Source organism: Colletotrichum tamarilloi, assembly GCF_030869305.1.
Source record: "Colletotrichum tamarilloi strain Tom-12 chromosome Unknown Scaffold_2.1, whole genome shotgun sequence".
Classification (NCBI taxonomy): domain Eukaryota; kingdom Fungi; phylum Ascomycota; class Sordariomycetes; order Glomerellales; family Glomerellaceae; genus Colletotrichum; species Colletotrichum tamarilloi.
Genome location: NW_026849385.1, coordinates 1,163,938 through 1,189,474, shown reverse-complemented (window position 1 = coordinate 1,189,474; position 25,537 = coordinate 1,163,938). Strand labels below are relative to the sequence as shown.

Genomic DNA, 25,537 nt, shown 5'->3' with positions numbered 1-25,537 from the left:
GACTGCTGAACCCCAAAGTGCAACTCTCTTTTTATATTTACCACCTTTCGCCGGATTCCACAGACCGGCTCTATCTGCACTTTGAAAAAATAACATTTACTGGCCAGTCTTCTGCTATGGGCATGAAGCTATCGACACGCAAGTAGCCTCCACCTCGCAAGGGCGCGCGATGTCATCATGTCAGTCGGAAAGTGAAGGCGAGGACACGGCCCACCGCTCCGTCCGGATCGCAGTCCGGCCCGATTGGACAATGGCGTTGGGTGGAGTCGCGGCACCGGCCCGGTGACCGGATGTGACCGGCACCGCTTCAGCCTACCGCCGCGTAAGACGGCTGGACTTAGACCTTGAGAACCGAGTTCTTCGATTGCACTGACTTGCGTGCTGCTGGTTCAGGAGTGACGAAATTACTGATCAAGCCTTTGCCCACGAGGAGATCAAATACGTCTAAAAGCCATGTAAGAGCTGGTCAAATTACGACTGAGCTAACAAGCAACCCTACGTTGCGGAATGCCCTGTCACTGGTAGTTTCGATCGGGTAATTTGTTTGGTATCAGTATCGCAATGCGGTTTCTGCCTGCAATCCTTGAGTTCGGCTTATGCCGGGGGATGAATATCAAGATATGTGCTACGTTCAAGGTTCTTGCGACTTTATTGTACAGCAATTTTACACGGCGACTGACAACCAGCGACAGTGTTACTTCCTTACATCTAAACGTCGTGATTGAATGTAGCACTCCCTCAAGCGCAGAAGCTCTGGTTAGCACCTCAGCCTCCAGATACCAGCGAGGTCGCAGGTTGCGCCGGGACGTTTTTCCTCCATGTCCAGACACTCCTAGAGTTCGGAATCGAGATGTGTTTTTGCGTGTATGTGGAAAAATGGGACGTCGTCAAAAGATTGAGGAAACAATGAGGATTGGTACCATTGCATCCCGCAAACTAGTTGTTTCAATGAGGTGCACCACTTTGCTTGCACTGAAAGATCACACAGACCAACAATCGAAGAAGGACAAGCCCTTGTAAGTTGGACCCTGCGGCTCAACCAACCCACGGACATTGGGTTAATCTTGACGTCGCGCGAGCAAAAGTAAGGCTCATCGAGCCCAAGCTCTCAGGTCATGTGTAACACTGTCTAACCAAAGCTGCATAGATACTATGAGCAGTCAGAAATGCTTCAGAGCACTGCTCAACCTTGGCTGACAGTCAACTGCAGCCTCGATGCCTCCAAACACTGGTGCCTGTTTGGCGAGCACATCCAATTGTCCTGTCTGCGCGACGAGCCTCAACTTGAAGAACGCCTTGGGAATATGTCAAGAAGGGTCGCATCAACCTATTTGGGTACTGCAGAGTGGATCTCCCAGCATGTCCTTGGCACGACGTCGCATTGTTCGGTGTGCAATGCTATGCTGCCCGCATTATCGTATGATGGAGAAGAGCCAACACCAGCTCCTCGCCTTGTCGCCAGGCTCGGGCATGTTGATCTAGAGAGTCGTCTGGCACTACGGCTGATGGCCAACCCCTCTTCGTAGGATTCAGAGATCGACCATCCTGGGCAGGGAGACGACTTATAACGATCTTCGGGCTTATGCCATGCCCGGCCGGAAAGCCTCGTATTCGGCTGTCAAGTACTGGAAGGGCTCTCTAGTTCCCCGTTGACGCATTTTTGATACCGATAATGCTGGATAGTGTTACGATCGGTACGGTCGGAAGCTGTGTGATTCGATTGGAAAATCATCGTGCACACCACTTTACAGCAACTTGAAGGCTGTATTGTCGAAATGATGACTTGTTTATGATTACTGTTCACCGGCAGTTTCAGCGCCGACGAATCTGGTGTTGACGGCGACGATCGCAGCAGCCTTGTGTTCCAAAAATCCGGGACCAACAGAAAAGGGAAGGGTCCAGGGTTCATCTGGATCGTTGAAGAACTCGAGATCCTAGATATATAAGAAACCCTGGTCAGCAATGACTGGCAGACACTCGCCATCCCCGCATGCTCGCCTCGAAGTCGCGAGCGGCGATCGACATGATCTGCACCGCTTGGCTGCCAGAAATCACCGACGCCTTACCTTACCCACCAGGGTTCATCCATGGAGGAAGCTGAATTTGCCAGGAAGCCACGAGGGTAGGTCCCATTCCAGCATGTCCGGAAACGAAGATGGCGATGAGATGGACCTGCAGAAACTGCAGCCTAGTCCCGTCACTGGATCTCGCAGCGAATTGATCCATAGTCGAGAAGTGACTGGCGAATGATGGCCAACAGAAACTCCATTCGAAAAAGGGCGTGCAGTAGAGAGAGAATCAAAAGACTCGATTAAGGTCGTTCCGACGCATATAGCGACTTCCGACGGTGATTCGTGGTTGCAGGTGGCGGGATTATTGCGGACGTGTGAGGCGAACCGTCATGGGGTTGCCGCCGTCCGCCTCACTTTGCCTATCTCCTGCAGGCTCACCACCCCCAACCTGTAAGGTGGAACACACCCAGATGGATGGGTTCCCACCCTGGTGAGAACCGACATTGCAAAGGCCGTATGTGGCGTCTGTCCTTGCATGCAGGCCTTGTAGAGGCAGGTTCTGACGACTGAGAAGCCGGAGCGGTGAGGATACCGACAAGAGCTGTGCCGAAAAGGCAAGACAAAGTGCTCCTTTTGTCTTGCTTGGTGCAATAACATGCCTGGGGAACTCGTAATATCGACTCCGTTGCAGCGTACGAGGATTGGCACCCCGAATCATCGTATTGTTGGCGAAGATAAATACCTTGTTCTTCCTCCTGATCGCCAATATTTCACGATGACTTGCGCCATCTTGCTCGTCCAATGCGCTCAGGCAGACAGCTCATATTTTCCATGCCCAAACATCTGCCATGCCTTCGTCAACAGAGATGAACAGATACTGGATTCCCCGGTTGGATATTCACAAGAAGATCATCACTCAAGAGCTTCCCTATTATCTCGGGCCGGATGCAACGGTCAGGCCGTACACAAATGAGGTGTGAATATCTCATTCACGATGACTGAGACGCCTCTCACAGCATCTACAGGGAGAAGATGGATTCCTCATCACCACTCCAGGCCCTTGCTTGACAGATGTGAGCTTGCCGCTTGGTTCTTTCCCCCATCTTTTGTTCTTCAGCGGTGCAGAATTTGCTGATCATCGTCTCTGCATATAGGAGCAGATCGACGATATCTGTAGGAAGTCCAAAGAAATATGGGAGCGCCAGGCGGCCATTAGAGCCCAAGAAGCAGACAAGCCCCTCAAAAGACCGTTGCATCAGCCGGTGGTGATATCCCGAGGGTCAAACGACTCGTCAAAAAGGAGACATGACGCACACCGAAGCCACGAGCGACATCGACGTTACGACGACAGGCGGCGGGAGTGAAGTCGGGTGGATCGGTGGAGTCGACTGTGGTGAATGAGATCTCGCATTGGGCCAGGTCTTTGGATCTAGGCATTTGAATATTAAGGCGTTGCAGGCGGTCGGGTTAGCCCTTTCATGCATACGGAAGGAATTTGTGGGATTCGATGATTCGAGGCATGCGCAAAAGGTCGCGTCTCTTGTGAGGGGGGTCGAGTTGTGTGGCCTGGTGGCCGCAGCAAACGGTGGACCCGACCGAACACTCGTTCTTTTGACTGGATGGGCGTCAGGCGAAACGAAGCAGTATTATAACCAGATTTTTGTTTGATTGGGACGAGAAGAGTATGTGTCCCGAAATCACCCAGCAGCAGTCTGCCATCTGGCATTTTTTTGGGGGGGTCCAATGGTAACAGCAAAATCTCCGAGGTTCTTTACGCGCTGCTCCTTTTTGGTATGTGTATGCGGAATTGTTGCAAGAGGCGCGCATCAGAGTGCAGCGCCAGCGGATGCCATGAGCACGCGTTTCCTCAACCAGATACCTAATTGGCGTGTGCTTGCCTTCCAGAATAGACAAGGTGCATTTATACCGGACCAAATCGTCGCTGTGAGCTAGTAGCACATTCATGCGGGCCGAGAATGTTTGTTCAATGGAAACCTTTGACAGGATGGCGTGGCTGACATGATGATCGGACCGTGCTCGGTCGCGAATGCTGAAAGAAAAGCCCATCTTCAGTCCCATTGTAAGATCTCTTATCCATACCTGTTGGTTCGTGGCATGCGTGACGAATTGGACGAGACACGGGAGCCTGGGTGCGGTAGTGAGCATGACACGTCTGCCTACATTGTTACCGAAGCCAATGTCCGCTTCCTCTCAGGTCAGGCGGCAGCTTATGGTAGTAGATGGTGTGCCTCGTCTTCCCCAACGGGTGGCATGGATTCATCTAGACTCTACTTCAAGTTGTTGCGAAGGAAGCTTCGTATCGCTGAAGGTTGAGAGGGCCAGCGGGCCAGAGCATGATTGCCTGGACGGCGGCTATACGTGGTTCACGGGTCGTCCCTTTGGCCCGCGTTCCCGGGGGAGCGGGCGTGAGATAGCCAACCACATTTACCCACTCGCCGATGCGTGTCTGGTTTGAAGTCATGGTACTGAGTAAGAGTTGAATGTCAACCAATACACTGATATCGGATCCTTTGGGGAACCTATGCTCTAGCGTGAGCACAGCTGATTGCGTCGAGTACGCAGTTACACTGATGGCAATTAGTATGGTTACCAACGGACGACTTTTGACATAGGACGAGAGCGAATCATCGATCAAAGTCAGAAGTGGGCGAAAAATATCAAAACTTACCACCCGAGAAATCTGACCTTATCGCCCTGTGGTCGAGCCGGCAAGTCTGACAAGAGACAAAGCTGAGAAGGCAGCGGGCCTCTAGACATGGCTTAGGTGATTGTTAGTTGCTCAGGCCTCGAACAATATGCATCACTGCTTGGCCAAGTCGAAGGTAAGTTCCAGTCAGGTTGTGGATGAAGTGATTTAGACAACGATCATCTGAGGCTGCCGGGTAGTGTATGTCTGAAGGACGTTGTGCGTGAAATCAACTTTGTAGTTTCCCCAGCTACCTTCCTATACGATATAAAGGTAGGTACGAATTACTCACTGAGGCGGAAGGGAACGGTGAATGGCGACAGCTGCTGGCGGCTGCAACTTTGGTCACTGGGCCGCGTGCACTCTAGGTACCTTAGGTAAGGTACTTATCGGTGATAAGATATGTCTTATCTGGATCAACCTTGGAAGTCACCACCAAGGTGGCCTGTCACGCGGGCGTCTCACATGATCGGCTGAACCGCGGCTAAATCAGGCGGCAGCGCTGTTGCTGGGCACAACCGCCGTCATCGCTTGCCCACTAAACGGCGTCGCTGAGCCAGTCGGGAGCTTGCATCATACCTACCTACCGACTACCTATCTGACTCTATCTATCAGCCTTCCAACTATCAACTTGGCGACAACTTGACTTGAGCGAGCCGCGGGTGTTCGTCGCGTGATTTAGAAATTACTGGCAACTCCGCCTATCAGTAGGCCTTCGCTAAATTTGCAGCTCGTTGACGACGACGAGTGCCCGCTTGTTTCCCGTTTCGGTACCCCGCCATCAAACTTCGGTCGAGTGCCACGCAACCCCGGAATACGGCTGCCTTCAAACGATCGCTGCCTGCGCACAACCTCATAAACGACCGGAATCCATTCGATTTACTCGATTAATACTAGCAAACTCGAAACTTCAACACCTCTGATCATGTCTGGCGTCTGGGGCTGGTTTGGCGGTGGTGGTGGCGCCAAGAAGAAGAACGATGCCAAAGATGCAATCCTCGGCCTTAGGGTCCAGCTTGATATGCTGCAAAAGAGAGAGAAGCATCTTCAAACGTTGATGGACGAACAAGATACTATTGCGAGGAAGAACGTCAACACAAACAAGAACGGTAACTTATCTGAGCAATCGAGACTGTGGGGAGACTAGATGCTGACGGGATATCGTAATAGCCGCAAAGGCTGCCTTGCGTCGCAAGAAGGGCCACGAACACAGCCTCGAACAGACTATTTCGCAAATCACTACACTCGAGTCCCAAATCAACGCTATCGAGTCGGCGAATATCAACCGCGAGACGCTGTTGGCGATGGAGAAGGCTGGCCAGGCCATGAAGGGTATTCACGGCAAGCTCACCGTGGACAAGGTGGACCAAACAATGTACGTTTCGAAGGTTGTAAGCCAGTGCGAAAGACAAATGCTGACTACGAGAACAGGGAGGATCTCCGCGAACAAAATGCGCTTAGCGAGGAAATTGTCAACGCTATCACAACGGGCCAGACCGATAACATTATCGACGAGGACCTGGAGGATGAGCTGGATCAAATGCAGCAGGAGGCTTTGGACGAGCAAATGGTGGGCACTGGCACTGTGCCTGTGTCAGACCGCGTTCACCAGATGCCTGCCGCCGCGAACGGACCAAGTAAGGAGATCCCACGTTCTGAGATCATGATAAGAGTGATGTACTGACGTGATAATTCAGTCAAAGGCAAGGCGCAAGCTGTCGAAGAGGACGACGAAGAGGCCGAGCTCCGCAAGCTGCAGGCGGAGATGGCCATGTAAAGGAGTCAGGTGTGAGGCGATCCTGTGGGGATGGCCGAGAACGATGGCATAGCATTCCTGGTTCGGGATGGAGCTTCTAGAGGCTTTGCATGAGAATTGCGGCGCGATGGGATAAGCAGGTCGAACATCACAGCTGCCCAGAGAAGTGGATACCGTACGACACACTCGATATACACGAACATGCTCACTACCAACAACGGATACGACTCCGAAGCGGTCCTCTTTCACATGTTTCTCAGCTACCTGCCCCTCTTTCTCAGACCTGTCTACTGGCGTTGGCGTTTTGGGTTACGTGGGTGCCATTCGATAGGAATCTCGCGGTTGCGGAAGCTGATGGGAGGGAGTTTGACAAGCTTTTCTGGTTTGCTGGAGTGGCACTTTTTACAGTCTACGAGTACTACGCACACCTCACTTTTTTCATAGAAGACATATTGATTGTTGTTGAGAAGCTATTGCAGCACTGGCGCCTTTTCCCTTGCCGGACAAGACAAGATACGTGGGGACTAATGCATCGGAAGCGCTGCCGCGTTGGAGCGATGTGTAGTTCGGTGAGCAAACGGGCGAGAAGCGGGCGAGACATGCTGTCGCCGGCCCACCGGCAGTGCCAAGTTCGCTGTCTCAAAGAGGTCCCCACCGGACCGGGACCGGGACAGGAGCCATTCCTCACGTGTCTCGGCACACCGCCAGTCGTCAGGAGTGACCGATCGCGAGCCGGAGTACTGGTGGCCCACGATCACTCTGCCCTCCGTGGCACTGTTACGGACCTGCTGTGTTGAGGTAGGTGGCGGGTGTCGATTCTGCGGGGCACTCGGCTGCCTCTTTCCGACTCATGTAATTCTATGGACTTATGGACAGGATCTTTGATGTGAACCCAGGACCTTATCATTGTGATCACGATGTGGGCTGGGTCATCGTAAGAGGTCAAATGAGGCTTTCTTACACGATCAATGCAAGCTCGGTCAACGGGCACCGGAGTTTTCTGCGGTGTCTTGCGGATGGAAGCACCAGAAATTTAGGGCGGTTGGGCTGTCAGGAGAGCCTTCGAAGGCCCAGCACCATGAGAATATAGAGGGCCGGAAGAGTGGATTTTTTTCGAGATGCTTTGAAAGTATTTTCCATCACCGTCATGGCGAATTTGCCTACAATATTGGGCTGTGACGGGGACACCGATACATGCTTCTTATCGAGTCCCACATACGCGGCTTATTTGAGCACCTATGGACAGGCTTCACAACTTTTTCTGAGAGCCAAACCTTGGAATGCGCCAACTCAAAGAGTCAGGCCTCAAGGCCGGTCGTTGGTTGTTCGGGTTCTACCAGGGTGCTGGTGCTTACCTAAGTGGGCTCGTGAGGTATCAATGGCCAGGGCAGGCACTGTAAAGTTGCAGGTGTTGGCGCCTGCCACATGCTACACCGAAATTCCCCGCGGTGAGGGCAGGCACGTTAGTGACTCTTATTGAGGTACTGTATTCTTGTACTTGTGACTCAGAAAGAATTAACTTTCTTCGATAACAAGGTACTTAGACTCTTATTGAGGTAGTGTAGCAACGTCATTCCCAACACGCTGGCTGTGACGTGACGGCGACCAATGCTTCCTTCCCGAAGAAAGTGAAACCATCTTCCTGGCAAAAGCTCGGGTCAGGAGTCAGGACTGCCAACTCAATTTCTTCCCTTGGTCTTCCCTCTTCCGCCTCCTGCAAACATTTTCATGGATGGGTCTTCTTTCGCATAAACAACAAAACAATCGACGATGAGCCTTATCCACCGCAATTGAGCGCCCGTTGTGACAGTCCACGACACCGATCAACAGCTGGTTCAATTCACGACCATGTACCCGACGATTACTTGACCTTCCTGGTAATATCAGTATACGTATCAGCCTCGGAATCGCGATGGCTTCCCTCGCAACCTCGATGCTTCCCCAGCCCAGATGCTGCCAACCCATTCTCTCCATCGGTCACCAGTCTTCGATCATCGGTCCTCAGGTCCGCCCAATACCACCAGCCATGCTGCCTGCCGCCCTCCCAGCGCCCAACCGCCGACTCGTGTACGGCCCCATTGATTCTTTCTCTTATGCCCAGTGGCATGTAGTCGGACCAAGTCGGGTTCTTGCAGGGCACCAATCGCACCGACGCCATCATTGCGGCACACAACCTATGTACGCATCTCCTCGGGCTAGACTGGGCTACTGCACCTCTCAGACACTGACCTCGGGAGGAGCCATGCCATCCCGTCCCATCCCATATCGACGTCGGCCCAACCTCCGCCCACCTTACCAACTCCCTCTCACCAAAATTTTCGCCCGAACACTCCATTCGGCGGTTACATTAGATGGCACAGCAAGTGGTTCCACGGAAGACGCTTTGCTGACATGACATGGTCATCGCGGCATTGTATTCCTCGCATTTGCACGCCGACGTTGCTCCCTACTTCCTCGCAGACAGCCGAAGAAAACAGCCCGTTACAAGCCGTCGCCCAATCCAAATCCACCACTCTTCTGCTGGTGCTACTGTCACTGTCACTGCAGTCACATCCGCCCCTCCCGCCAGCCGTGGTCCGGGCCTCTACTGCATGGATCTTCACAGACGAGCCTCACCCAGGCGAGCCACGTTGCACCTCGCTGACCGGGGGTTTAATGGCCGATGAGAAACAAACCGCGCTCTACTCCAACCCCCACCATTGACATGCCAGCCGCCGGTGAGCGTCTATCGAAGGAAAGTGCCGGTCAGCGAGTGGCCATGTGCACAATCATAACGGCCTCTCGACGCCTTCTAACTACTTCTAGCCAGACCGCGGCTTCTCCCTTGCCCAGCCTCAGTCTCTTCGAATATCATGAATGACGGGAAGAAGGTTGGGCTTACCCTCCACTATGTTCCAGGAACCACCTTTCCGTCGGCAATCGTTTCCTTATGTCTCGCCAGGCGCGATGAGTACCTGTGCATACAAGGATATGCCTGGCCCTAGTGGACCGGCCCATCGACCTACCCTGCTCCGGCCGCCCGATGCGTGCGAGTGCACTGGGCCGGAAATCGACGACCAGCGCAGCACAGCAATTATTAGCTCATAGCCGCTGAGTGGAGGGATGCTTGACAATTGACACTTCATTGAACCCAAAAAATTCCCTCGTCCTCAGAAGAGTCTTGGGGAGCCTAAGCCCTTTCGAGCCCTTTTCAGGCCAAGTACGAATACATTTGACCTCCTCAGTACTATCCATCCATCGTCGCTTTATGAAGATCATTGGTGGACAGGCGCTGCGCCTTGTTGTTTTGTGGTCTCTCGGTCTATTCCAATGCCTCACCGCAAAGACTGACCCGTAGGCTTCTTTCCCCCATGGCATCCGCAATGATGTTGGCTTCTATAGATAAAAGTCAAGCGACAATACTCATCCGATAGAATCAATGGACTTCGACGGTACGGCGGTAGCGGTATGTCATCTTGAGACTTAGGTACGGCCCTATGAGACTACGAAAAGGGACAAGACCACAAAAAGTAAACCACATATCCCGGGAAAAAATCACCGACGTTCATGCCCAGCCTGGTTGAGCCCGTCTCATTATGCGGGTTGGTCGCTCGCTTCCAATCGCATCGTCGTTGGGCAGCCATCAACCCTCCTCCTTGTCTCCTTGTCCGTCTGATGTCCCAGGTCCAATTCTGTTCCTCTGCCTCGCCTCATGTCACATCATTTATCACATCACTCAAGCTCCCAAAACCCAGAAACCGCACTCCCCAGTCCAACCCAATTGCGACGTGGCGCCAGTGCTTGTTCCGCCTCACTTGAGCCAATGGCCCTCAAGCACGCACGACAGTGATCACTTGGACTCTGAGACTGCCACAATTTGTCTCCATTCGTGGGGACAGCGTGGGGTAGGCCTGTGTCAGGGACCCCTTACTCCCGCACCTTAAACCCTGCTACAGACCAGTGATGCTTGTGATGTTTGGCACTGCTGGGAAAGCTCCCCCCTGCTTCTCGAGAATCTACTTTTCTTCCCACAGTTTAGCCCAATTGTGTCCTCCTGGGATGGTCGTAGTCGGGACGCATCTCGTCACTCTTGGTCCCTTATTTCTCAACTCTATCCAGTGTCAAGCCGAGACAAGAAACCTGTTGCTTCCTTGTCATAACTGCCCATTGCACTTTTGTCTGTTGTTTACACCACAACACGGTCTCACAGGCGACAAGATACCTCACAATACATCCTTTTGAGTCTCGCGATACCAGCCCAAGAGACTCGAACTTCTTACTCCGGCTTGGGCACCGCACTATCACAAGAAAATTGAGAACTTGTCAAGAAAAGAACCCCCAATCTCATCTCTCGCCAACGACAGCCGTCCACGTGCGCCAAAGACAACATCAGACCATCTCCCCGGATCAGCATTGATCAACTTTTGCGAAACAAGGACCCCCATAATCCACGAGTCCTGGAAGCATGAATTCGGAAGAACCAGTCGATTTCTGCCCCTACCGGCAGAACCTTGATTGGAACCATGTCCAAACCCAAGATTTCTCCAACATCCAGTATTTCCAACCTTCAGATTCAGAGCTGGAAAATGGTAAGTCACTTTAGATTGCGCTTTGAGTATTGCATTAGCACGCCTAACCCCTTCATCTTACAGACGGCGACGTATATGCCAATGGCGTGACGTATCCTTCACAACCTGCACAAGCCAGCAGCAGCAGTAAAAAGAGCAAGAAGAAGGCAAAGAAGGACAAGAAGGCAGCACAGTACACCTATGAAGAGCCATCGGCTGTCGCCCCTGAGCTTCCCACGCCTGGACCGCCTCAAGACAACGGCATAGCCGAAGACGAGTGGCCGACACAATCCTCAAAAAAGGACAAGAAGAAGAAGAAGAAGGGCAAAAAGGAGGAAATTGCTGCACCTCCGCCACCTCCGCCTCCGCCACCCGTAGAAGCCGAGCCCGAACCGGAACCTGAGCTTGAACCCGAGCTTGACCCTGAGCCCGAGCCCGAGCCTACGCCTGAACCGATAAAAGAGAAACAGATCGTTGCAGAGGAGGCACCCGTGTCTCCGACGAAGACGAAGGAATCTTCTAAAAAGGACAAGGAAAAGGACAAGAAGAAAGAAAAGAAGAAGAAAAAGAAGGGCAAGGGCGGAAAAGACGCCGAACCAGAGCCGGTCGAGAGCTCAAGATCGATCCCCCCTCCGCCGCCGCCACCCCCGGTAGAGGACGCCAAACCGCCAAAGATGGAGGATGCTCCAGCTCCGCCTCCGGAGACCATCATTGAGGCGAAGGAGGAGCCGCCGGCCGTCGAAGCTGAACTTGAGCCGGCTGCTAACCGAAGCCTGGATGACGCCAAAGTCGATGACACGGTAGCGACGGAAATATCGCCAGACGCTGCTGAGGCCATTGCAGAGGCAACGGAGTCGGCTGTTGTAGATCCAGCTCCCGCCGAAGCTCCTGTTGAAGCTTCTATTGAAGCTGCAACAGAAGACAGCCAAGACAACGCAGCCGATGCACCAGCAGAAGTGGCCCCCGAGGCAATAGAGGCTACACCTGAAGCTTCCACTGAGGAGGTTGCAACTGAAGAGCCCACAACAGTTCAAGCAGAGCCTATTGCAGCGGAACCTCAGACCGAGGACACACCACCTGCCGAAGCTGTTCCCGAGGCTTCTGAGGCACAGGCTGAAGCCGAAGCTGACAAGGAAGCGGACAGCAAGCCTGGAGACGCAACTCCTGCCGATGCACCTGCTGATGCAGTCCCCGAAACAACCGCAGAGACACCGGCAGAGGAAAAGTCCGAAGAGTCCGCACCTACACTAGAGGATGCTGCACCTGTTACCGATGAAGTCAGGCCCGAGGAGTCCACAGTCTCAGAGTCGACCCCTAACGCGCCCGCCGATGCAGAGCCTGAGACTGTTGCACCAGCAGAGGAGCCCGCCAGTGAACCTTCAGCTGAGCCTGTATCGGAAGAGACTGCACCTGTTGCGGATGCTGCGGCTGATGCCACAGTCGAAGCTGAGTCGGGAGACGCTGCTCCCGTCGAGGAGAAAGCAGCTGATGAGGCTCCTGTCGAGTTAAAACCTGACGATTCTGCGCCAGCTCCGGAAGAGACTGCAGCTACTGAAGAGCCAGCTACTGAGACTTCAGCTGAAGATAAGCCGAAGGACGCTGCTCCTGCGGATGAGCCCGTCACCGAGACTTCCGAAGAGCCAGAACCAGAGGATGCTGCCCCTGCGGAGCCTGCGGCCGAAGCTTCCGTTGACGCCGAGCCTGCTGCAGATGTCGCAGAGGAGGCTCAGCCGGATGACGCTGCCGCTGCTGATGGGCCTGCTACCGATGCTCCTGCAGATGCTCCGATTGATGCCCCTGTTGACACCACAGCTGAAGAATCCGCGCCTGCGGAAGAACCTGCTGCTGCCGATGTCAAGCCTGAGGACCCCGCCCCCGAGGAGGCACATGTAGAGGCTTCGCCTGAGGAGTCCCCTGCTCCTGCTGCCCCTGCGGCCGAAGAAACTTCCGAGGCCAAGACTGAGGATGCTCCTTCTTCCGAAGAACCGGCTGCCGAACCCGTTGCCGGCGAAGCATCTGATGAATCAGCTCCAGCTGAGCCCTCAGCCGAGCCTTCGGTTGAGGCAGTGGAAGAAACGACCTCCGAGGAGCCAATGCCGGAAGAAGCATCGACGGAGGCAACTACTTCGACGGAGGCCAGTGCTGAGACGGAGGAATCTTCAGTTCCTTCTGAGGTCGCTAAAGAGGCTGAAACAGCCGAGCCTGGACCGGCCGAGATTGATGCCGCTGATGCTCCGGCTGAAGTGGCCGCCGAAACTCAGGCAGCTGAAGAAGCAGTGTCATCAGAAGAGGTCCCGGTTGAAGCTGCGGCTGAGACGCCAGTTGTGGAGGATGCAGCCGAAGCCGCAGTCGTCGGGGCAGATGCTCCCGCGGATGATGCTGTGAAGCCCGAAGAAGCTGAACCAGTTCCCGCTGCCTCAGAGGAGGCACCAGTACCTGATGCTCCAGCTGAAGCAGCTGAAAGCGAAGAATCTTCCCCGGCTGAGACGGCCGACGTCAAGGAAGACGCAGCACCTGCTGTAGCCGAACCTGCGGCTATCCCAGAAGATGCAACAACCACTGATTCAGATGCTGAAGGGCCCAAGTCTGACGACACCACCGTGGAGGCAGAACCAGCAGCACCACAAGAAGAGACTGCCTCGACTAGCGAAGATGCGCCAGTTTCTGTTGGTGCTGATGAAAAGCCCGTTGAGCCAGCCACTGCGACCGAGCCGGCCGAAGAGCAGCCTGCCGCTGCAGACAAGGAAGCCGACTCGGCAATTCAGCCGGCAGAGACCGAGGCCGAGCCTCCGGTCGCTGAGGCGGTCGAGGCACCAGTCGAAGCAGACGCTGATCCTGCGGGCGCTCCTGAGCCTGTCGTCGAGACAGCAAAGGCTGACGATGCCGAGCCTCCTAAGGAGTCTGAACCCGAAGGTGACGCCGAAGCCTCCAAGGAGGTTGAAGCTGAGCCTTCGACGGAGGTTGCAGAGAGCGCTCAACCTGAACCCCCCAATAAATCAGAGCCCGAGGCCGCGGATGATGCCCCGCCCGATGCTCCGGAGACGGTCGAGACAGCCGCCGAAGAGACAAAAGAGCCTGAGTCAGAACCTGTGCAGGAGGAGGAATCTCCTGCTCCCAAGGAAGAGGACGTCCCTCCTGCAGAACCTGAGGCGGAGGCTCCCGAGGACGAAGAAGATGGCGTTGCAAGCGTTGAACCAGAGGCTTCTGAGCCAGTCGAGGCTGAAGGTGATGCCCTTAAAGAGGCAGCAGTGGAAGCTGCGGCAGATGATGCTGCCGTAGATGAGCCTGCCGCGGTTCCTGAGGTTGAAGCTACGGAGAAGCCTGCTGCGGAAGCTGCGGCAGAGGTTGAGGCTCCTATTGACGCGGCCCCTGAAGACGCTTCTGAGAGCACTGCTGAGGTCGTTCCCGAGACTTCTCCTAAGGATGCTCCCGAAGTCACTCCCGAGGTTGCTCCGGAGGCTGCTCCGGAGGCCGAAACCGAGGCAGCGACAGCTGCAGTTGAAGCTGATGCTACCAAGGCCGCCGAAATTGAGGCTGTTGTTGAGCCTAACACTGCTCCTGAGACTACACCAGTGGAAGCTGAGCCAGCTGCAGCCGAGTCAGAGGCACCGAAAGAGGACGAAGCTGCTGCCACGCCAGAGGATACCCCAGCGGACGCTCCAGAAGCCCCTAAGGAAGCCGATATCGAAACCGCAGACGCTGCTGCCGCTGATGCATCTAGGGATGCCGCCGCCACGGATGACGCAGCTGTCTCAACTGAAGGTATGGACGGATACGAAATCATCAGCGACGGCAAAGAATTTAGTTTCACCGTGGAAATTCTCTCCCCAGGGACCAAGGATACTAAAGAAGAAACAGAACCTGCCGCTGAAGCCGAAGCCACGCCCGAAGATGCCAAAGCTGAAGAGGCAATTTCCGATCCCGCCCCGGAGGAGCCGATTACCGCCGTTGCCGAAGTGGACGCCGAGCTAAAAGCTCCTGAGGAGACCCCAGCCGAACCGCCCGCCGATGCTGCTGAGCCCGAAACCAATCCTGAGGAGCCCAAAGCCGAAGCTGCCGAGACGGAAACCGCACCTGAGCCCGAGACCACCGCGGAGACTGCAGTTGTGGAGCTAGAGGCACCTGCCGCTGCTGAGGATCCCAAGCCGGAGCCGGCGGCTAAGGCAGAACCGGAGTCGACTCCCGAGACTAACGACGAAGTCCCATGTGCGGACCCGGCCCCAGATGCCAAGGAGCTCGAACCGGAGACGACTCCAGATGCACAAGAACCAGAGCCGTCAACTGTGGAAGCTCCAGAGCCCGAGGCCGAGGCCGCCACCGAGACCTCTGCTCCTGCCCCTGAAGAACCAATTCCGGAGACGGCTGCAGAGACGGCCGAAGATGCTGGTGAGGCGCCTCCTGATGCTGATGCTGCTGCTGCTGCTGCTGCTGCTGCTACTCCCGAACCTGAGGTTCAACCTGAAGACTCCGCCGCGGCTGAGGTCGCGGAGCCTGCGCCCGAAGCAGCTGCTCCCGCGGATGACAACGAACCAGCCGCCAAGGTCGAGGGTGATGCTGAGATTAAGGATCCTGAGCCTGAAGCGCCAGCAGCAGAGCCTGAAGGGGAGACGGCACCAGCTGAGGCAGCGTCTGAGGCCGAGGAGACCAAGGAGCCCGAAGCAGAAGCTGTCCCTGAAGCTTCTTCTGAGGCGAAGGAGGTCGATCCTGCTGCTGAGCCTATCCCCGAAGCTGAACCCGCTGCTGAAGCTGAACCCGCTGCTGAAGCTGAACCCGCTGCCGAAGCTGAACCCGCTGCTGAAGCTGAACCCGCTGCTGAAGCAGATCCTGCCGCCAAATCTAAAGACGAGCCCGAGGCCGACGTGCCCGCTGTTGCTGAGCTAGAGGAGGCAGCGCCTGTTCCGGAGACTGTGGCCGATGAAGTCAAAGAGCCTGCCGCTGAGCCTGCTACCGAGCCTGCGGCGGAATCCGCTGCGGAAGCTGAGCCATCTTCTGATGTAAAAGAGGCAGAATCCGAGACTGATGCTGTGACTGAAGCAGACGTCAAGGAACCTGAGGGTGAGGCTGCGGCTGAGCCTGATGCCGCTCCTGCGACTGAGGCTGTTTCTGAGGTTGAGGTCGCTGCTGAGCCCGCCGCTGCTCCTGAAGCGGAAGCGGCTATCGAAACTCAAGAGCCCGCACCTGAACTCCCTGCTGAGGCAGTGGCTGAGGAACTCGAGTCTGCCCCTGCTCCCCCTGCCGAAGAAGCTGAAGCAACTGAAGCTGAGGTCGAAGTGGCAGAAGCCAAAGAAGCAGAGCCCGCGGCTGAGGCGGAATCTACTACAGAGGCGGAGCCTGCTGCAGACGCCGTTGATCCTGCTCCTGCTCCTGAGTCAAATGACCTTGAACCTGAATCGGAACCTACTTCGGCCGATGCTGCTCCGGCTGAAGAAACTGCTGATATTACCGACGCGGTTCCAGAGCCGGAGGCGCCAGCAGCGACCGAAGAGGCCAAAGAACCCGAAACCGCTGCTGTAGAAGTTGCCGCAGCAGAAGTCAACGACCCTGAGCCCCAGACCGAGGTTGTCGAGGAGGCGAAGGATGCTGCCGCTGAGCCGCCTGCCGTCCCAATTGAGGCCGCTCCTGAAACCGAAGAGGCTCAACCCAATCCGCCCGCTGCGGTGGAGGAACCTGCCGAGGCGGAGCCCGAACCGGTGTCTGAGCCAGCTGCGGAAGAGACAAAGGAGCCTGAACTCGCCGGAGCTCTCGCGGAGGCGAATCACGCTGCCGCAGTTGAGGAAACGCCAGCACCGGAAGCTGAGCCTGCTCAGGAGACTGTGGTCCCCGATGGAGATGCCGCGGCTGAAACGGTTGAAGAGCCTACGCCTGCTGAGGAACCTGCATCGACAGAAGATTCTGCACCTGCGCCTGCGTCAGTCGAGCCAGAGGCACCAGTTGAGCCAGAGGCACCAGTTGAGCCAGAGGCACCAGCTGAGCCAGAGGCACCAGTTGAGCCAGAAGCGCCCACTGAACCAGAAGCGTCCGCTGAACCAGAAGCGTCCGCTGAGCCAGAGAAGCTTGATGAAGCAGCAGCTGTTGAAGCTTCTGCCCCGGCAGAAGAGTCTGCACCAGCGGAAGAACCCGTATCAACTGAGGAACCAGCGGTGGCTGAGGAGCCTGCTCCCGCTGAAGAACCTGCACCTGTTGATACAGAAGCGCCCGCGGAGCCGGAAGCTGCTGCAGAAGCTGCTGTTGAAGAATCTGCGCCAGTTGAGGAGCCTGTTCCCGCTGAACCAGAGGCTCCGGCTGAGCCAGAAGCACCAGCTGAGCCAGAGGAGCCTGCTGAAGCAGCTGTTGAGTCTGCTGCAGTTGAAGATGCGGCTGCTGCTGAACCGGACCCACCAGTCGAAGAACCTGTCCCTGTCGAGCCAGAGCCATCTGTCGAGGCAGATGTCGAGGCACCCGCAACGGCTGAAACAGAAGATCACACTGCAGAAATCGCAGCGGCTGCAGTGGCGGCGGCAGCAGTAGCCACGGGAGCGGCGGTGGCGGTGGCAGCAGATGGTGAACAGACGCGGTCTTTGGATGCTGAGGAAAGCAAGGATAGGGTGGGACCAATTGCCTCTGATGCGAGAGAGGCAGAGAAATCAGGTGAGAATTCCCCTCCTTCTCCTAATCCCGATTCCCCCGATGGAGAGGCACGGGAAGGACGGGATGGCCAAGATCCCGAGGACGTCGACCCGGAACCCGTCGCGGAGCCTGCCGAGGACAACGCCCCGGAGCCGGAATCCATGGAACCTGTCGACGAGAACGAGAAAGTGATGCCTGCCGAAGCTGCCGAAGGAGACGCCCCGGAAGAGCCAACTGCCGAGGTTCAGGAGAGCCAAGATGCGGTCGGCGAAGAGCCTGCTGTTGAGGAAGCTGCCCTACCACCCTCGGACGAGCTACCATCTGCCACTGATGAAGCGTCACCACCATCTGTCGAGGAGCCTTCTGTCGAAGAGACTGAATCACCAGATCAAGACAATGCTGAAGTCGCCGCAGACGAAACGTCCACTGAGCAGCCTTTGGAGGAACCAGCCCTCGAAGACACCACTGTCGAGGCTGAACCCACTGAACCAGCATCGGACGAATCAGCTCCCGCAGAAGAGACAGCTCCAGCCGAACCTGCTTCCGAAGAGACCATCTTAACTGAGTCTCCGCCAGAGGATGCAGTCGCTGAGGAACCTACTCCAGAAGAAGCTTCACCCGAAGAGCCTGTATCTACAGTAGAAGAATCGGCCGTGGAGGGGCCGCCTCTTGAGGAGGCTCCTGCATCTGAGACTGCTCCCGAGACAATAGCAGAGAAGCCCGAGCAAGTCGAAGATGCATCCACAGAGATCGCCGCCGCTTCCGAAGTGGTTCCAGCAGATGCAGTGCCCGAAGAGCCAGCGGCTGAGGAAGCTCCACCAGAAGAGCCAGACCAAGCACCAGGGACTCCAGCTGAATCTGCACCCGCAGAGACCATCTTAGAGGAGTCCGTCGCTGAGCCCGCCGATGAGCCCGCTGCTGAGCCTGCACCAGAAGTCGTCTCCGAAGAGCCCACCATGGAGGATGCCTCTCCTGAAGAGTCGACACCTGAGCCTGCACCAGCAGAGCCTGCCCCCGAGGAGGCGACTCTGGGTGAAGCTACTCCAGAAGCCGCGCCAGAAGACTCCCCAGCAGCCGAAATACCTCCTGAGGACGCCGTTTCTGAGGAGCCTTCTCCAGAGGGGCCTGCCTCTGAAGCGACTTCTCCCGAAGAAGCCGTTCCTGAGGAAGCCGTCCCCGAAGAGGTCGCCTCCGCAGAGCCTGCCCCCGAAGTAGCTGCTCCTGATGAAGTCATTACCGAGCCCGAAGAAATCACTTCCGAGTCTACTCCTGAGGAGCTTACCCCTGAAGAGCCCACTCCCGAAGCTGCGCCTGAGGAGGTTGTCTCTGAAGAAGTCGCCCCTGAAGAAGCTGTTCCCGAAGAGCCTGCTCCCGAGGTTGCTGCTCTTGATGAAACCGTCTCTGAAGAACCTGTCTCCGAGGAGCCTTCTCCTGAGGCGGCGGATGCCGCGCCTATAGAGGTTGAGGACGCACCCGAAGATACACCGGCAGCCTCCGAAGAACCCGCCTCAGAAGCTCCCGTCAACCCCGATGACACTCCTGAAGACGCTCCTGCAGGAGAACCCGCAGAGCCCGACGCAACTGAGGAGGCATCAACTCTAGAGGCGAACGCCAATGGGCCCGAAGAAACAGTACAGACACCGGATGACAAGGCGGAGCCTGCTGATAGCGACGAGACAATTGATAAGGACGCACTCATTGCTGGAGCCGCCGTCGCTGGTGTTGCTGCTGCAGCTGGCTCGTTTGCTGCCAATGCTATCAAAGACTCAGACGACGAAGCTACGGCTAGAGAAGCTCCAGGTCCCGCTGCAGCAGACGCAATGTCACGTCGCAGCTCATCGGACAAATTGACGCAGACTTTGGATAATATATCGGCCCTGGACACAATCACCATGGCGGACCAAAAGGACTCGGACGTGGACGCCAACTTCAGCCCCGTGCATCGAGACGGATTCTCGGACTGCGGAACGCAAACCGATGGCTCAGTATGGGGCCTCCGGCCCTCGACTCCCGCCGTGGTTCTCCCTGAGCTTTCCATGTCACCGGCCGCCAAGGATAGGGCGAAGGCTCTCAGACGGCAGCGCAAGGTTTCCATCAAGCAAGCGGAGGAACTCATCGCGGCTGCTGTGGTCATCTACGCCACAGCCGAAACTCTTCGTCCACCCATGAGCCCATCATCTCAGAGCAGCTCGCAACTCATCAAGGCAATGCCCAGCTGGGAGAAAATGGACATCAAACCGAAAAAGGCCTTTTTTTGGAGGGTTCTACCAGGCCTTCTTTCCAGACGCAGGAGTACTACCACTACGGGAGCGGATAAAACTAGCAGGCTTGATACTAACTACTTTACAGAGAAGAAGGAAGCAGAGCGCGAGAGGCACCGACGACGACGCCATTCCTCAACCCATCATCCTTCATCATTCTCAAGCCGTAGCCGAGGCGAAGACGACAGCAGAGACCACGAGAGTAGCAGACGCCACTCGCACACATCACATCACTCAAGTCGACGAAACCGAACTGACAGCGAGCGATCTCTCCGATCCGGCGAATCCGTGCCTCGAACTCCGCCAGGCCCTATCAAGAGACAAGACAGCGGTTTCGAAGAGAGCCCCCATCCACATTCCCAGTCCCGTCATCGCAGCGAACGTAGCGAGCGGAGTGGGCGAAGCGAACGGAGCGAGAAGACCGAGAAAAGTGAGAGAAGCCACCACCACCACCACCGCAGTGAGCGTACGCCTGAGGAGCAGGCTGCCCATGATCGGCGCAAAGAGGAGCGGCGACTCCGGGAGAAAGAGCGCGAACGCGATGCCGATCGTGACAGACCGAAAGACAGGCACCGCGAAAAGGAGCGCGAGCGCGAACTCCAACGTGAGGTCAACCGCGAGAACGAGGAAAGAGAGCGTTCGCGTCGCAAGGGCAAGGAGCCCGAGACTATCGCCAAATCTGAGGATACGCCCGAGCGCAGTCATCACCGCTCTCGTCGCCACAGCACGTCAGAGCATCAGCGCCCGCACCGCACACTCAGCAAGAGAGAATCCATGGAGCCTGCGCCAGAGAAGCCCCGGCGATTCTTCAGCGTCAGAGGCGAAGGTACGACCGGATCCAAGTTCCCTCCCCAGGACCCCCCGGCGCCAGCCACGCCAAAGGACGACATGCCAATGGATGACAATGCAGGACGACAAGAGTCTACTCCCACACGCGACACTCCCAAGCGATCGAGCACAACGCGGGACAAGCACAGGCACAGAGACAGATCCGAAGGCGGAGGCGGTGCCAAACTGCAAAAGGTTCGCGACGAGGTCGCCGAAGAAGCTCGCAGAGACGCTCGCAGGGCTGCGGAGAAGGCCGAACGGGCTGCCGCAAAAGCAGCTGAAAGGGCCGAAAGGCATGAGAGAACCGAGAGGGGCGAGAGGGTTGATAGACTCGAGAGACCCGAGAGATCCGAGAGACCTGAGAGGGCTGAGAGAGCTGAGACAGCCGACAAGCCGAGATCAAAGCACTCGGACGACTCTCGGCGCCGCGCTCGTGTGGAAGACAGGAGGAGGGAGGACGACAAGGCTAAAGAGAAGGAGAAGTCAAAAGGGATCAAGGGCGTGTTCAAGCGTCTCTTCAACTAATGACTTGGGATGTGCGTGTAATGATTCTACGACGATGAGTGTACGCGGACCATATGTTTCACGGGAACGGTATTAGAGTGTCATGATTTTTTTTTTCTTTTGAGATTTCTTGGTTATTTGGGAGGCGTTCACTGAGAATGGCTGGATGATGTCTTGATGATCTTGACGATGAATTCCATTTTTTCTAATGGTTAATCGTTTCATGATTAATGTATTTGAGAACTGAATATTAAATGTCTGATGAGCTTTCTTGAATTCACACTGGAAACGGTGTAGTCAATATCTTTGAAATGTGCCTCAATAATAACATGCTGAGAAAACGACAAGAGTCGCGAATGAGACGGATGGCGAGATGTTCGGTGGAAATTGTCCTATCGTGAATCCGCCCGTCGGACTTTCTGCGTGATATTTCCGTCTTGAGTCCGTTGGCGCGCAAGCGGGATGTGGGTTCACCGTTCTCGTGGGTTTCTCTCGTGACCTGGCTGGGCAAATGTCTCGGCCGAGTGAGGTCGCGATGTCCCGCCCCGATCCCCCCGGCGAGGAAATGTTCTCTGGTGTTGCATCTTACTAAAGAAGTCAATTTGAATTACAATAGAGGTAATCGAAACTATTGAACCTTGTTCAGATGAGCCATCTTGACAGTTTTCGATTCAATGTTCAGGTGTCTCCCTCTGTATTCACGCCGCGGATGTGATACCTAGTGCTCAGGGGTTGATAGGCTCGGGATCCGGATTGTGGGTTTCCGCCCCGCGTTCCTCAGTAGTGTCCTTTGTAAAATGTATGCCTATCTCTTCTCTCTTCAACCTCGAGCGACTCTTTTTTCGCATGTGAAACTCTTGATGTTACTGCAGTCTACTCTTCGCCATGATTCCCAGCCTTATCTTCTCTGCCCTCCGCAATCTACCTTCCTGCCTGCGATACTCCGTAAAGTTCCAGTCCAAAAGACCCGGACACGGAGGGCGCGCCTCCCGGATTGTGGGGCCCAGTCCCTCCCCGCCCGTACCTACCCCCGCCAGCCCGAACGGCCCGCTAGCGGCACTCTTTTCCCACCTCCCCCTTGCCTTTCCCTCCCCCTTCCCCCTTCCCCCTTCCCTTAGTTCTAGTAGTTCCTGACGATCTTTTCCTCCAAAGACCAACCACACAACAATAGCAAGAAAGCAAAATCAAGAAAAAAACAAGATCTGGTGACGGAGATGTTTAGTCCATTTCAAGAAGGTCGGTTGGCTAAAAGTACTTGATCCAAACTTACCTCCGTTTTGTTTCTGCACGCGCCGGCCACCCCAGTCATGTGGCACGGGAGGTGCTTACCTTACCTTACCTCACCTTATGTTTCTTAACCCCCGGGGAAGGGCGGTCCGCGGGCAACATGTCCCGGGATGTGGGGTTTCCCCAGCAGAACGACGTCCATTGACCGCCGGTTCAAGCCTTCAAGGTTCTATCTCTTTACTGTGTAACCGTACTCTCCTCTCCTCTTTCTCGCTCTCATCTCTCTCTCTCTCTCTCTGGCTGGCTTCTCTTGCCTATATTTTAGGCGGCAGGAACGCTTGGAGTTAAGCGCCCGTCACCCACTGGCTGCGTATGCTTGACGCTTCTCTGAGGCACGTAGGCGCTCGAGGGTGAGAATTGTAAGAAGACAGATAGATACAGAAAGTTTGTGTGTATGTGCGCCTGCGTGAGCTGTGTCAAGGTTGTGTATGCGCGTATATGTGTGTGTGCCATGTTGGGCCTCACTGCCTCGATCATTGATGAAGATGCATCTCGGCTCGCAGGACTTCCCAAGATCTCGTAAATCCCAGGCAATGAAAACCCTCAAAAGCCGATAAACACTTCTCGATGAAACTCACACAGTTCAAGCGCTGACTGGTCCCTCGTTTACGGATGATTCGGTTGTTATCGTTGGGTCTCGTGCCTCGTTCAACTCATTTAAACTACATACGCGTCCCCCCCGCCTCGGTTGCTGCCGCCAGGGCCGACAAGGTCAAAAAATGAAAAAGGCTTGTTTTCTATCCAAGGGTTCTGGATACAGGGCATTTTGATAAAGATAATCTATCTTTACCCGGCATGGATGATGAAGTAGCGTCTCAAGCCCTATTTTCAAGCGTCAAGCGATGCATGGGTTGTATGGGTTTCTGTTAGTTTTGTTTGTCGGCTATCCAGGCTGCAGCCTTGCGTTGGGGACGGGCTGTGAGAGGTACGGATAGTCACGCGGACACAGAAAACCGATAATTTAGTGCTTCTGCATGTTGCATGTGCATTACCTCTCTGTCCACCCTAGTTTGACACCGGAGAAGCATTACCTATTCAGGTCCCGTTGCCTATCTGCGGACTGCTTGGAAGTTTTTCTGCCCTCTCGAGTTTGTTCGCCTTTCAGAGTGGAGTACCCTGCGAGTATTTACGCGAGAACCATGGCAGTTTGGTAGATAGGCAGACAGAACCGAGGCGTGTCAACGTGGGTTTCGATTTCCACTTTCCAAGGAGCTGGAAGTCGTCAGGTTTTCTGCCCAAGGCTCCGGACGTCGTTGTCGGAAGCCCTTGTTCGACATATCCCCATTGGACCGCTTGAAATGGTTTTTCGCAGCTTGTCATCGTGTAAGGCGCAATCTTTGTCAGACTTCTTACCCTTGCCTTGTGGATTCAATATATCCAGTCAAGCTACAAGCATACCTGCAGACACTGCCGCGATGAACCGAACCAGACGTGGGCTCCCTTGTTCCTGTTCCTGGACTTTCTTGTTAACGCCGTTGTCTACAGTCTGTAAGCTGACGCCCCTCAAGAGTCTGCAGCGGAAATATGTAACCCCTTCTCGGCTTTCATCTGTTTTCATTTGACCGTTGTTTTGGAATCAGGCCTGTCAAATGTCATATTATGTCAGTCTGTACTTACCGGGCAGGGGACAACAATAGGTGTGGCGTACAGATACTGATATGGGCATCTACTCGGCCCGCTTAGCCTTAGATGAAGAGCCACGCCCTGAAAACGCGTTTGTCCAAATATTGTTCTGACGCCTGCGTGTCTCCGCCAGGGGAACGAACGCGAGGGGTGTAGGAAAAGAATGGTGTAAGACGACACCGTCCCAAATCTTTCAGCCTTTGGTGATCGGCCATCGCGATGTCGAATTTGAGCAGCCCTCAGCTCAAGATGCATCATATCCCCTGCTAAGAGCTCTTGCGGGCGGTCCCGCCATCCCGTCAGGCCGAGGGCGCTGTACAAGTCTATTCCTTTTGGCCTGGTCCGGATCATCCTCAGCACCCCTCTTCCCGCCCTTTTCAGCTGCCCCCCTCGAAAAGCATGTCGAATATCGAGTCTTGCCCTGGACGTATAGACGCGTGTACACACCGGATAGCCAACCTTGTTTGGGAGCAGTAGCCAGCATGTTGCTATCGTGAGAAACTGTCAACTGTCAGTTTCCGGTGTGAGTTCCTGCGTTTCTTGGCAGAAAAAAGGTTGTCTGCATGGCGGGAACCGCGGATGAAAATGGAGGGGTCCTCCAGAAACTCGCCTATCCAGCTTTGACAACCGACGATAGCGGGGCAAGACCGAAGTACCATCCAAGCACCAAAGCAAGAGACGAGGCCGGTGGCAAATTGAAGGTGGCAGTCCATACTTCAGATGCGCATTTTTGATTTTCGAGCCTTGGAGTTTTGGAATGGTTGTCTAATCCACCGTAGCCGCCCGATCCTTGGGTCAGCTGCTAGCGCGAGGCCTCGCTCCCTCTCTAGTCTCTATGTCGGCATATCGGAGAAGTGGCTGGATCCGTTCTTCGTAATATTCAATGCGATTTGTTATAGCGTCGTCGTATTGCATTCCCTGCCGCTCATTTCGATGAATAGCAGAAAAATCGGACGGAGAGGCCATTAGCTTGGCCAGCTCGTGCTATCACGGGCTCCTCGCAACTCTCGTAAACCGCAGTTGTCTAACACCCATGCCGCTTACGAAGGGCAAAAAAGTAAAAAAGCTGTCGATTTTCAATTCGTATTTGACTCATGCGGCTCGTGCGGATGCTCCCGTAAAGTCAAAATTAGAGAAAAGAGCATAGAGCAAGCGGGGTGCAGTTGTGCCAAGACCATGGAGCACGGGGCGGGATATCTCGGTGAACGATCATGGCCCGAGGCCGAGAATCCGCCAAGTCGATGGTTATGGCCGGAACACACGGACCAAGACTTGTTGGTGGCCGAAGGCCGTGATGAGAGCACACGGAAATTTTGTTTGTGGACCTGACTATCCTGTGATAGTGACTGCTTCGCATTAGGATATTGTGACGGAGAAACCCAAGAGGTTGCTTAGATGGTCTGCTG

At 55.2% G+C, this 25,537-nt stretch overlaps 7 protein-coding genes across 7 annotated transcripts; 5 read left to right on the top strand and 2 right to left on the bottom strand.

Moving 5' to 3' along the window:
* Positions 1-2,860: 2,860 nt before the first annotated feature.
* Positions 2,861-3,376, top strand: CTAM01_01014 (uncharacterized protein; the record flags this gene model as incomplete). The annotated part of the gene is made up of 3 exons (XM_060517058.1): positions 2,861-2,986; positions 3,038-3,085; positions 3,167-3,376. The coding sequence occupies 3 exons, from the start codon at positions 2,861-2,863 to the stop codon at positions 3,374-3,376; spliced, it is 384 nt and encodes a 127-aa protein (XP_060388520.1).
* Positions 3,377-4,305: 929 nt separating this feature from the next.
* CTAM01_01013 (uncharacterized protein) lies at positions 4,306-4,790 on the bottom strand (the record flags this gene model as incomplete). Its single annotated transcript, XM_060517057.1, has 3 exons — positions 4,306-4,479; positions 4,528-4,600; positions 4,702-4,790. 3 exons carry the CDS (start codon positions 4,788-4,790, stop codon positions 4,306-4,308), a joined length of 336 nt encoding a protein of 111 aa, XP_060388519.1.
* Positions 4,791-5,644: 854 nt separating this feature from the next.
* CTAM01_01012 (Snf7 family protein) lies at positions 5,645-6,496 on the top strand (the record flags this gene model as incomplete). Its single annotated transcript, XM_060517056.1, has 4 exons — positions 5,645-5,828; positions 5,890-6,094; positions 6,151-6,356; positions 6,417-6,496. 4 exons carry the CDS (start codon positions 5,645-5,647, stop codon positions 6,494-6,496), a joined length of 675 nt encoding a protein of 224 aa, XP_060388518.1.
* Positions 6,497-6,585: 89 nt separating this feature from the next.
* CTAM01_01011 (uncharacterized protein) lies at positions 6,586-7,272 on the top strand (the record flags this gene model as incomplete). Its single annotated transcript, XM_060517055.1, has 1 exon — positions 6,586-7,272. One exon carries the CDS (start codon positions 6,586-6,588, stop codon positions 7,270-7,272), a length of 687 nt encoding a protein of 228 aa, XP_060388517.1.
* A 1,064-nt stretch (positions 7,273-8,336) lies between these two features.
* CTAM01_01010 (uncharacterized protein) lies at positions 8,337-8,636 on the bottom strand (the record flags this gene model as incomplete). The annotated part of the gene is made up of 1 exon (XM_060517054.1): positions 8,337-8,636. One exon carries the CDS (start codon positions 8,634-8,636, stop codon positions 8,337-8,339), a length of 300 nt encoding a protein of 99 aa, XP_060388516.1.
* CTAM01_01009 (uncharacterized protein) lies at positions 8,388-8,870 on the top strand (the record flags this gene model as incomplete). Its single annotated transcript, XM_060517053.1, has 1 exon — positions 8,388-8,870. The coding sequence occupies one exon, from the start codon at positions 8,388-8,390 to the stop codon at positions 8,868-8,870; it is 483 nt and encodes a 160-aa protein (XP_060388515.1).
* A 2,049-nt stretch (positions 8,871-10,919) lies between these two features.
* CTAM01_01008 (uncharacterized protein) lies at positions 10,920-21,242 on the top strand (the record flags this gene model as incomplete). Its single annotated transcript, XM_060517052.1, has 2 exons — positions 10,920-11,043; positions 11,107-21,242. The coding sequence occupies 2 exons, from the start codon at positions 10,920-10,922 to the stop codon at positions 21,240-21,242; spliced, it is 10,260 nt and encodes a 3,419-aa protein (XP_060388514.1).
* Positions 21,243-25,537: the final 4,295 nt, after the last annotated feature.